Raw genomic sequence first — 12923 nt, 5'->3', positions numbered from 1 at the left:
TTTAAGGGACGGTGAACATGCAAAGTTTTGTTCACAAAATATGTTCTAGCACACATGTATCCCACACATGTATCCTACACATGTATCCTACACATGTATCCTACACATGTATCCTACACATGTATCCTACACATGTATCCCACACAAACAGTGTCACAAAACCTGTTTACTAAAACACTAAACTTGTTCTCCAGATAATGTACCAGTACCACAAAACATGTCCACCACAAAACAAGTCTACCACAAAACATTTCTACCACAAAACACGTCTATCACTAAAAATGTCTACCAGAAAACATGTCTATCACAAAACAAGTCTATAACAAAACAAGCATGTACCAGTACCACAAAACATGTCTACCACAAAACATGCCTACTACAAAACATGTCTATCACAAAACAAGTCTATCCCAAAACAAGTGTACCACAAAACAAGTCTACCACAAAACAAGTCTACCACAAAACAAGTCTACCACAAAACAAGTCTACCACAAAACAAGTCCACCGCAAAACATGTCTATTGCAAAACATAAATACAACAAAACAAGTCTGCCTTAAAACATGTCTGCAAAAAACATGTCTACCACAAAACATGCATACCACAAAAATCTTCTGCCGCAAAACATGTCTACAAGAAAACATTAATATTACAAATCATGTCTTTTATAAAACGTGTCTATCACAAAACAAGTCTACTACAATTCAAGTCTACCATAATGCCAGAAATCAAAATATCACAAACTACTTTTTGTAAAACTCCTTGGTTGAAGCTATTATTGGAATATATTTTAATAACATGACTAAACATACCAATATATATAAATATATGTGTATATATATATGAGTGTGTGTGACTGTGTGGGGGGGGGTGTATGCAAGATTAAGAATCTAGAAGTAATAAAGTTTATAAATAGAAGAAAGGTGGAACACGCCTAGTTCGATTTACTGTTTCCTGTAAAAAAAACCACTGGGAATTAGTATAAAAAATCATCTTCTAAAACCTACTGACCGCCTGACCGATCCTAATATAATTCCTATTTCTTATTTCTTTAATACAGCATGTTTTATAGTTTTCTAAAATTTATCAAGTTTAGAATGTAAAATTTTTGCGGACTTTTCCAAAAGTAGGTGTAAACTAAAAGGCATATCTGCAGTTTGTTTTTAATCTTTCAATAAACATGACTTCATAGGTTGTGCCAAAAGAATTTTTATAAATCAATTAAGATTATTTTTGGTCAAGAATAAGTATTTTCTTTAAAAAAAATTGTCCACTATGCGAACAGCTATTTATTTGTTTATGCAGTACTATGTATCATAAGTAAAATTGGGAATCGTCCCTTTAGATGACAAAACTCGTTTTTACCCCGAGTAAATAAATATCTTTTGTGACATTTGTGGCGTGCACTATGATTAAAATCTTATTTACTTTCTATTCATTTATTTATTAATCTGTTGATTAATTATTTACAGTTGCCAGTTGTTCCAAGATTCAAGGTTCAGTAGTATTCACTGCATTAACAAACCAACATATTTTATATTTTTATTCTTCTACAACTTTTATTCAAGTCTGCAGTCATAATAATATTCATGCATGGTGTCCAAAAATTGTTTATAAATATCAATAAAAAGTTATCAACTGAGTATTATAAATAAAAAGTTATCAACTGAGTATTTAATTTTTTGAAACACCGACCCGCTATTTGACAGTTCTCCACCCTAACCTATGCATAAAAACATTGCAAAATTTGTTCACAAATATAAAGTTGAAAGAGTGGAGAAATTTGAGCGTTCTAGTGTAAGCCGTTAAGTTACACCGAAAGAAACAAAAGAGGAGGATTTGGAAAACACCCCCCCCCCTCCCCATTCCCAATTGTGACACGGTCACCAGTTCACAATACGAAGGTTTAAAAGTTTAATACATTTTTACGTGAATGTAAAAATATTTTTGATAAAAACAAAAATAACATATCGTTAGGTTTTCATAGAGAAAATGGTTACCTGGGTAAAATCCTATCCTCAGTCTTTATCTACCAGGGGAAGACCTATTCCATCAACTGCTTTTTGTATTAAACCAACTCAGGTCAATTTATATTCTTGTATTAAACCAACCCAGGTCAATTTATATTTTTGTATTAAACCAACCCAGGTCAATTTATATTCTTGTATTAAACCAACCCTGGTCAATTTATATTTTTGTATTAAACCAACCCAGAGCTGAAAACTTTAGAATGGTGGATATCGAGATTAATGCTTGATCTCCTCTTTTTCTTAATCTCCAGATTAAATATTACTTGTTCTCCTCATGAATATAATCTCCAGATTAATTAACAGATCGGGATTAAGGATATCTCATTGTAAAGTTTTCAGCTCAGGTCAATTTATATTTTTGTATTAAACCAACTCAGGTCAATTTATATTCTTGTATTAAACCAACCCAGGTCAATTAATATTTTTGTATTAAACCAACATTCATATTTTTGTATTAAACCAACTCAGGTCAATTTATATTCTTGCATTAAACCAACCCAGGTCAATTAATATTTTTGTATTAAACCAACCCAGGTCAATTCATATTTTTGTATTAAACCAACTCAGGTCAATTTATATTCTTGCATTAAACCAACCCAGGTCAATTTATATTTTTGCATTAAACCAACTCAGGTCAATTTATTTTCTTGTATTAAACCCAGGTCACTTATATTCTTGTCTGAGAACCTGATTTTATGTAATTTACAATTAAAAAATGGTAATAATAATAGATAATATGCAATCATAGTGAGATTGAAAATTCCAATATGTAAACTTGAACCATAAATACGAATGAATTTTCCTAAAATCTGAATTTTCCTAAGTTTGTTTAAACCTTTATTGATATAATTATTGCAAGTTGGATTATTTTAATAAAGAGATCATTACAATATAATTAAGAAAGAAAGTAATAAACTATATTGCCCAGGCCGAATAAAGTACCTGATTACTCGTCACAAATTATAATTTTATAGTTCTAATGTCTTTCACCCTGATGGTGTAAACCTTGGATATTTCAAATATTGAATATTTGGGCTAGTGCAGAAGTCATGATAAAAATATCAAAGGTTGCAAAAATAAGAAAATAGAAANCCCCTCGCACCACCACCACTTTCTGGGAAGCAAATTTTGAAAACCTGAGAACATATTTTCTTAGAATTATTTAGCAAGGAGCAATTATCTAAAATATTTAATTAATGTCTTTGAAGTTCTTCTCCTCAGGTTGACAGTAAAATCCTGGCTCTTGATGATATAAGTAAACGGTAACAATATAATAATTAAAATAATATAATTAATAAAACTATAATTGTTAAACGATGTTAGGTAGAACTTAATTTTCATAAAGACATTTTCCCAAGCGGCAACTTCCCTGGGGGATTTTTCCAACTTTATAGTTTTTAAAGCGGCATCTTCTCATGTCAGTCCTAGTTTCAACGCTTCCCCCCCCCCCATTGCAACCTTTGAGAAGTTGCTGCTCGGGAAAATGCTTTTGGAACACCCTGTTATAAATATATATATTTTTGGAACACCCTGTTATAAATATATATATTTTTGGAACTCTTCTCATCCCTCCTCCTACTCACCCTTTCTATTTCTCCCCCCCCTCATTCTACATCCCTCCTTCTTCCACTGACTCTCCACTAAAAGCACTATTTTTTCGGTCAGAGTACTGTACTGCAGTACTCTATGAAAGTTAATAATGCTCGAGAATTATGAGGAAAATCTGGGAACAGGAAAACTGGAATCCATATCAATTATATCTATTTTAAGTGAAAAATAAAAATGATAAATTTATAATAAGATCAAACCTAGGTTACTTAGACTCCTCTGGGATATCGTTGGTTTCAGATTGGTTGCGTATTTGTTGAATTTGATCTGTTTAATCCTATTATTTTTATACAAAATTTGGGATACACTGATTTTGGTATAAAGACACAGTTTTTGTTATCAATTTCTAGAGACAGGATCATCAGATAGATGTCTTATATGTATCGTTCAACGCCTGAGATTCTCAGGTTTTAGCCTTTACAGTCCCTTTAAGTGTCCCTTCATTCGATTAAAGATTCACAAAACGATAGAATTCAAGATCTTCAAGAAGTTTTATTTCTAGGCTGAAAATTGATTTATCTAAATTGTGGTTTCTCTTTAAAAGTAACTTTCAGATTCATAGTCCAGAGCGAATAGAAAAATGTTAAAGAATCCAACAATTTCAAGATAAAAGAACGACAATTTCCTCCTCGTTCTTCCATTGTAAAGGTTAAATTAGAACCGTTCTCGAGAATCCACGCTTTAAATACCAGGACAAGATATTTATAATTATTTTATATATTTAGTAACCAAAGAGAATAGAGTAACGCAGGAAGGAAATGGCGAGGAAAACACCTTTCTAGGGTGCGCCAGGTAGGAAGTATATATCCAGCTGGTCAAACTGGTAGTGAGTATATATTCAGCTGGTCAACCTGGTGGGGAGTATTTATACTCCTGGTCCACCTGGCAGGGAGTATTTACACTCCTGGTCCACCTGACTCGACAGGGAGTATTTATACTCCTGGTCCGCCTGACAGGGAGTATTTATACTCCTGGTCCACCTGACAGGGAGTATTTATACTCCTGGTCCACCTGACAGGGAGTATTTATACTCCTGGTCCACCTGACAGGGAGCATTTATCCCCCTGGTCCACCTGACAGGGAGTATTTATACTCCTGGTACACCTGACAGGGCGTATTTATACTCCTGGGCCCCCTGGCAAGCAGTATTTATACTCCTGGTCTGGCTGACAGGGAGTATTTATACTCCTGGTCCACCTGACAGGGAGCATTTATCCTCCTGGTCCACCTGACAGGGAGTATTTATACTCCTGGTCCACCTGACAGGGAGTATTTATACTCTTGGTCCACCTGACAGGGAGTATTTATACTCCTGGTCCCCCTGGCAAGCAGTATTTATACTCCTGGTCCACCTGGCATGGAGTAATAACACTCCTGGTCCATTTGGCAGGGATTATTATATTTATATAAAACAAATCATAAAAAATCCACCTAGCACATTTATTCAGGTCCTGGCAGAACTCTAAACTCTGTATTGGTCCAATCAGAAGAATCCGGTAAAAAATACAAATAATGAAATAAATTGTTCTGGAAATCTGAAAAACCAAAAGTTGCAAAACTTCAAAAAACTTATTTTATATAAAAAGAATTATCCAGAAACTAATTGCTAGAATACATTATCAACTTTTACAATAATGTCATAGTGTCTGGTCGTAAAAAGATTTTATAGTAAAAAAGTTTTTTATTGTTTTTATTTTCAGTGGAAACTCAGGAAAAATATCAAACAACTTCTTCAAGAAATAACAAAAATACTTAAATACAAGATGGACAAGGAATTATATGTTAAATAATCGTTAATTAAAGATGAGTAATTAACATTTTTCAAATTTATAGATTTCTTAATTTTCATTTTCTCCTGGTTTGCTTAAAATCATTTTTCTTTTCTTGTTTCTAAAAAGTAAAAGTTGCTTGATTTTGTATTCTTCAGTTTGCTTGATAAATAACGGGAATACGGTGGAGGTGAGCTGTCAATCTTATCATTTAAATTTTAACAACTGGAGATTTGATTCTATTTTATAGCTTTTACCAAAGCAATGAGTAAACATTAGAAGTGACCAAACTTTGAAAACAAAAATTGAAAATGTTTTATCTTAATTACTATTAACAACCCTATTCCGAGTCCGACCGAGGGGGGTCCCCATGACACCCCTCCCCCACCCCCCCTCCCGACTTAAAACGCCGAAATAGTTTGCCGCCAAATATTGCTGCTCTTGATGCTTTGAATGATTACACGTGGCAGAGACACCTAGCGGAAAAAAGTCTTTTTAAGTGCATTGTATATAAAACAAATAACAAATATAATGAAATATTAACTATATACAACTGCGTCGAAAAATAATCGATGACTTTTGGTTGTAATACCTAAATGATTTGTTTGGAATTAAATTAATTATTTACGATGCGAGTCGTGTATTGCAACTTTCTGAATTTGTATGGACGCTAAATTCTTCAGTATAAGTCGTTTTTAAGAATTTTCTCCTTATAGACGCAACAGATAGAAATAAGATTAGTATTGATCAAAAGCGAACACTCCCTTTAAAGTTTGAATGTTTACCAAAATTATCATTTATCTATTTATTATAAATGCGAATAAAGGTTTCAAATTTTCAATGTGCACCACTACTCTACGGTCAGAGCTTTAAATTCTTTGAAGTTCAAGTTTAAAAGTATGCAGTTACTGAACTTAGTTTCAATATTATTAAATTAATATGATTCCCTCAAGAATCATCAAAATCTAGAATTCAAATGTCATTCAATTTACAATTATGATTTCACTTTTCCACAAAAACAATGGTTCAAAATGAGCATTCTCTATGTTTAGTTTTATGTTTAGTTTCATAAAATTTCATATTAAGTTTCATATTTAGTTTCATAAAGTTTCATGTTTAGTTTTATAGAGATTCAGGTTTTAGATGCAAGTTTAGTTTTATGTTTAGTTTCATGCTAAGTTTCATATAGTTTCATGTTTAGTTGCATGTTTAGTTTCATGTTTAGTTTCATGTTCAGTTTCATGGTTGGTTTCATATTTAGTTTCTTTAGTTAGTTTCATGTTTATTTTATGTTTTGTTTCATGTTTTGTTTCATGTTTTGTTTCATGTTAAGTTTCATGTTTAGTTTCATGTTTTCTTTCATGTTTTATCTCATGCTTATGAACTCTTTTTAATCCATTAAGTTTCGTGTTAGTTTCATATTTAGTTTCATGCTTAGTTTCATGTTTAGTTTCATGTTTTGTTGCATGTTTTGTTTCATGTAAGTTTCATGTTTAGTTTCATGTTTTGTTTCATGTTTTGTTTTATGTTATGTTTCATGTTTTGTTTTATGTTATATGTTTCATGTTTTGTTTTATGTTTGTTTCATGCTATGTTTCATGCTTATGTTTCATGTTTTGTTTTATGTTATGTTTCATGTTTTGTTTTATGTTATATGTTTCATGTTTTGTTTTATGTTTGTTTCATGCTATGTTTCATGCTTAGTTTCACGTTTTGTTTCATGTTTTGTTTCATGTTTTGTTTCATGTTTTGTTTCATGTTTTGTTTCATGTTTTGTTTCATGTTATGTTTCATGCTTAGTTTCATGCTTAGTTTCATGCTTATGAACTTTTTTAATCTATTATGTTTCATGTTTAATTTCATAAAGTTTTATCTGCATTAATATGAAAAATAATGTCTGGTGTTTATTGTTTGTAAATTAAGGTGTTAACAAATGATTACAAATTTTTAAAAATGGCGCGCGCGATGGGCCCGGTAATTTTTCCCATTAGACTATAACTTACTGAAATTATAATATCTGAAAATTTTAGGTCGATACGTTTTAAGTTTTAGGAAAATCGCCTGCAATCTTTTAAAAAGTCCTGAAGAGAAAGCAAAAAAAAATTCATAAAATTTTGATGTTACATATATCAATTTCTTTGTTTTCAATCAGAGAACTCGGATCCGTTAAATTTTTGAAAAAAAATTTCAATAAATAAGAAAGGTAAAAAACCATCCAAAATGCTCGTTTTCTAGAAATTACATTTTAGCGGTTTTTTATTTATAACTCACTGATTTTTCGAATTTTTTTTTTAAAATTCACGGATTTCATCTTTCTGGACAAATGCAAAGAAAATGATTTGTAACATATAAATTTCAGAAAAAAATATTTCGGAGCTATGTAGGTCTTTTTCAAACTTCAGGAGCGATTATATTTTAGAGTTTTAGAGATATTGAGCAAAATATTTAGATTTGTGCACGTTACACATTGAAATGGGAAAAGCTACCGCACGCATCTATTTTCAAAAGCTGGTCATTCGTGGACACCAATTATTGTAGATGCATGTCACTTTCTGGGTTTTAGTAGCAGGAGAAGAAGTAGCATGGGTTAATATCAACCTTAATGAACAAGGTAAATAGCACTCGAAGAATTAGCATGGGTTAATATCAACCTTCATGAGCAAGGTATATAGCACTTGAGGAATTAGCATGGGTTAATATCAACCTTCATGAACAAGGCAAGTAGAACTAGAATAAGTAGCAGGAGAAGAAGTAGCATGGGTTAATATCGATCTTCATGAACAAGGCAAGTAGAAATAGAATAAGTAGCAGGAGAAGAATTAGCATGGATTAGTATTTATCTTCATGAACAAGACAAGAAGCATTAGAAGAAGTAGCAGGAGAAGAAGAAGCATGGGTTAATATTAACCTTTATGAAGAAGGCAAGTAGCAGGAGATGAAGTAGCATGGGTTAATATTAACCTTTATGAAGAAGGCAAGTAGCAGGAGATGAAGTAGCATGGGTTAATATTAACCTTCATGAACAAGGTAAGTAGCAGGAGAAGAAGTAGCATGGGTTAATATTAACCTTCATGAACAAGGTAAGTAGCAGGAGAAGAAGTAGCATGGGATAATATCAACCTTTATGAAAAAGGCAAGTAGCAGGAGAAGAAGTAGCATGGGATAATATCAACCTTTATGAATAAGGCAAGTAGCAGGAGAAGAAGTAGCATGGGACAACATTAACCTTTGTGAACAAGAAAAATAGCAGGAGAACAAGCAGCATGGGTTAATATTAACCACTATGAACAAGGCAAGAAGCAGTAGAAGAAGTAGCATGGGTTAATATTAACCTTTATGAACAAGAAAAGTAGCAGGAGAAGAAGTAGCATGATTTAAATCTTCATGATTAAGGAAAAGTAGCAACAGAAGAAGTAGCACAAGAGGAAGTAGTACTAGAAGAAGTTGCATGGATCAACATGAACCTTCATGATCATGGAAAGTAGCACAAGAAGAATTAACACATTAGAGGAAGTAGCACTAGAGCAAGTACATCTTTAGGAAGTAGCACTAGATGACGTATCACTTGAGGAAGTAGTTCAAAAAGACATTGCATCGATCTATATGAGCCTTCATCATCATGGAAAGTAGCACAAGAAGAAGTATAGATGAAGTAGCATTAAGAGAAGTAGCACTAGAGTTGCACTAAAGGAAGTTACACAAAGAGAAGTAGTAAGGATCAATTTGAATCTTTATCAATATGGAAAGTAGCATTAGCAATTATCATTATAAATCTTCATATTCAAGAAAAGTAGCACTAATAAATGTTTAATTATTACCTATTGTAGAACTTATCAAGACTGTAAACAAAGTAGGTGTCCCAATGTGCTGTGAAGAAGGAAAGACTACTTCAAAAGACGGTTAAAAATATATGTCTTAAACTTTTAATACTTTAAATAGGGTTCCCATTAAAAAACTTTAACCCCTTTAAATTCTAAAATTTGTAAACATAAAATTGATCCCCCTTCCCACCCCAATAAAGGGGCGGATACATGGGGGGCGGGGACATTCGTTCCCCCCCTGAATTTGGAATTTTTTGTTCCTATTTTCAGAAAAGCTTCTCAATAGCATGCTTAAGGGAAAGAAACCCTAGTGCAAAACAGGAAAAATATCTGTCTTAATAAACTATAATGTGTGAAAAGTTAAAAATCTAGTTTTGACTCTTTTTGAGTCTTTTAAGTAAAAAAAATCCTTAAATCCTGAATCAGTTCTGCACCCCAATACTCGTTTAGTATATTTTTGAGAAATCACGCCTTATATAAATATGGCCGGCGTTGCCCAGGATACGTATACTCGAACACCGGGCGTTCACTCGCATATGGTCTTAAATCATTATCTTAGCTGACGTGCCCTGCATTACCCGTGGAATTAAAAACTATAGACAAATTTCTTTTCGCCTATGTCACCTCAGGGGTACCCATGGGTTCCATCAAACATTTCTGCTAATTTGGTCCAGCCGTTTGGCCTCAGCTATAACGACAAACAAATGAGCGAAGAGTTTCATTAAATATATTTACATGTTATACAGGGTGTCCAATTCAACCTGGAAATTAAACGACGGTAACACACCCTTTATAATTAAGTCCTAAGCTATTCTGGGACACCCTGTACATGAAAAGACATGTGACCTGTTTGAACTAGTTGCTGGTTTGAGGAGTTGGAATCGGGAGATGGAATGGCCTGCTAGGATATCTAAAAGATAATATTTTCTTTACTGTCAATCACAAAAACAAGTAAGATTACGGGAAATATGCTCTCCACTAATTCTATTCCAAGTTGGCAGGGGTAAAGGGGGGGGGTAAAGGATTGACACTTTGAGATAATTTATTTTCTTTTTTGTAAAGTTACAAAATCATTCCTAAAATATATAATAAAGAAATAAGTTATTGCTTTCTTCTCTTTATTTCCAGATCAGATTTTGCTGAAATGTCGCCTTTATCATTAAAACATAACGCTGGTAAAAATCTTTACATAAATTTGACTAGGCTTGTAAAGCGCTTCGCGCCCCCTTTTCTGTAAATAACTGTTGTTAAAAAAGTCGGCTATTTAAAATCATTTAAGAATTTTGACAGATTTTTTTCGAATTGGTGCATTTTCAAAAATAACAAATTTTAAATTTCCAGGATTTTTTCCCCCAATTTTGATGTTCTATAAACCTTCCCTGGGATCATTTGAGGCCCCACACAAAATATGGACTTGATCGGTTCAGCAGTTTTGAAATTTATTTGAGACTTAAACAAACAGACAAGCAAAGTATATTTATTGATTAATTTGTAAACAGAAGATATCTTGAGTCAATATTAAAGGGTTTAAACGTTTGAAAAGAAAAAACCAAAATCTTGTTAAATCTGTATAATCCATCAATCCAGCACATCCTATAATAGCCACCTTGTACATTCCATCCAAGTTATTACCAATGGGTTATATTTTGTGTATTTCTTCTAAAGACTTTGCTAGGATAATTAAGTTCTAAAACGCTATCCTGCGAATTGTATATCTTCTGCCACTTATTATTTGTAATGTAGTATAAATATTACGTACTTACTTATTTACTTACTCAGTAATTACCTAAAATCTTAACTCTGGAAAATTTTATTATTTTGTTTGTTCTGTTTAGAAGTTCTTGTTCAATGGAAACCCTCCTCCATGAAAGATCTCGCCAGGAAAATTATCAGGAATTTATTCAACTAAACCTTTTCAAATAAATTCTATACAAATTAAAAACTTTCTAGTTTATAATGAACAACATTTATTATTCATTTTCATGTTGGTTTCAGAATGCGTGGCTTTTTTTTTGTAAAATTTCTAAATATTTTTTTGAAGACTTTTGTCAATGTTTTTGCTTAAATATGGGGGTTGACATCTTTTACAAAATTGTTTTAAAATTTCTAAAACAAATACTCAATTTTTAACTCTACTGAGGACGTTTATTCAGAAGTTAACACAAAATTACTTTTGCGTTTAACCCTATCCGGCCCGATTGGGAGGGGGTTTTTTCAACCCCCCCCCCCCCACACACACACCGCTTATGGTTTTTTCTAAAAACACAAAAGCAGCTAACATTAGAACGCTAAAACTTCTTCACTTTTTAAACATCATAATTGTAAAAAATTTTGCCAAAAAAAAGTTTTGATAGGGTAGGGCAGAGGACTGTAAAACGGCGGGTCGGTGTTTATAAATTAAGCTCCTAGGCTAAAATTAATATATTTAAAAGTTAATGTAATAACATGTGTCACATAAAAATATTTTTCAAACGTAAAAATAAAACATTTTTCCAACGGACTTTTTTAAAAATTTGAGTTTTTTTTTAAAGTTGAACAATGGAACACATATCATGCACTCCCCTATCTCAACTCAAAAGTCAAAATGACCTTGTAGAAAATAAAAATTATAGAAAATATATATTTTTTATTTGTCTTAAATACATGTTGTGTACAATGTACAATCTACAGAAAAATCTGTTATTTTTCGTGTCTTTGTTTACTTTTGTAGCAATAACATAAACTGAAATTAAATAATTGTGGTACTTGAGTCATAAATATTAAACAATTGTAAAAAAGCGCCCAGTACTTTTTTAGAAGAAATGTTTTTTAATTTAAAAATAAAATAAAATCATGTTTATTTAAAAGCATCAACACTATAATAAATATTTATAGCAATTGTTCATTGATTGGAAAGTATTAATTCCTAAAGTATATGACGCAGGATCAAGTGCAGCCCACTTATATAAGGGTTCTAAAAAAGGTTTCTAGAATTCACTAATTAATTAAGTTTTATGCATAAATTAACAAAGCAGTGAATATCAGCTTAATTTGAAGTACATGTACATATGTAGGGGTTTCAGTGCCAAGCACAGTTTTGTAATTTGCGCGAAAAAATTGTCACAAATGATAATTTCTTCCATGCTCCACTATGTCTTAATAGAAGTAAATATTTCCATTTACTGATAGCGCCGATTGAAGGATTCATAACTCTAATTGGATAATAAGATAGATAGAAAGATAAATGTTACCGCCATACTATTTCTATTGGTTCAGAATAGACAACACACACATGACTGAACCATGATTGGATCAGGTGCTAATGGACTCGACATACAGGGGTGACTCAGCTTCTTATATATTATTGTGAATCTCTGCATGGGGTTGGTAATTGCATTTTAGAACTAATTTTTTACCTTTTCATACGAACAAATCGTTGCGCGCAATTTGCATATTCGCTTGCGCACCAGAAATTGCGCAAAATCTTTTGTTCTGCAAACTATTGCAAATACCAGAAGTGCAAAGCATCATACTCCAGGGAAGGTTTATGGCTAATCAAAAATGCGACTCTCAGAGTTCAAAGCGAAAACTGTTAAAAGGAAAGGTGGCGTGAAGTGCCTAAAATGTCTAGCATTGACGAAAACATACAGATTAAATACAACATACTGTATAGTGTATAGTATATTTGTCCACATTGAAAATTTGATCAAACAGATTA

At 32.3% G+C, this 12923-nt stretch overlaps 1 protein-coding gene across 1 annotated transcript; it reads left to right on the top strand.

The window, feature by feature from the left end:
• Positions 1-4365: 4365 nt before the first annotated feature.
• LOC111701874 (uncharacterized) lies at positions 4366-11135 on the top strand. Its single transcript, XM_023473355.1, has 9 exons — positions 4366-4428; positions 5085-5132; positions 5337-5347; positions 5564-5595; positions 7944-8016; positions 9233-9283; positions 10099-10177; positions 10355-10401; positions 11062-11135. The coding sequence occupies exons 5-9, from the start codon at positions 7944-7946 to the stop codon at positions 11133-11135; spliced, it is 324 nt and encodes a 107-aa protein (XP_023329123.1). The 5' UTR covers positions 4366-4428; positions 5085-5132; positions 5337-5347; positions 5564-5595.
• The last annotated feature ends 1788 nt before the right edge of the window (positions 11136-12923 follow it).

This window comes from Eurytemora carolleeae, unplaced genomic scaffold (assembly GCF_000591075.1).
Source record: "Eurytemora carolleeae unplaced genomic scaffold, Eaff_2.0 scaffold391, whole genome shotgun sequence".
Lineage (NCBI taxonomy): Eukaryota > Metazoa > Arthropoda > Copepoda > Calanoida > Temoridae > Eurytemora > Eurytemora carolleeae.
This window is presented reverse-complemented; position numbering and strand designations above follow the sequence as displayed.

What these genes read in the sequence shown, in the direction of transcription:
- LOC111701874 (XM_023473355.1), top strand. Translation starts at nt 7,944, where the DNA reads ATGCATGTCACTTTCTGGGTTTTAGTAGCAGGAGAAGAAGTAGCATGG. An exon ending in CCCAATGTGCTGTGAAGAAG is followed by an intron (nt 9,284 to 10,098) that starts GAAAGACTACTT and finishes TGCTGGTTTGAG; the next exon opens with GAGTTGGAATCGGGAGATGG. An exon ending in ATCATTAAAACATAACGCTG is followed by an intron (nt 10,402 to 11,061) that starts GTAAAAATCTTT and finishes TGTTCTGTTTAG; the next exon opens with AAGTTCTTGTTCAATGGAAA.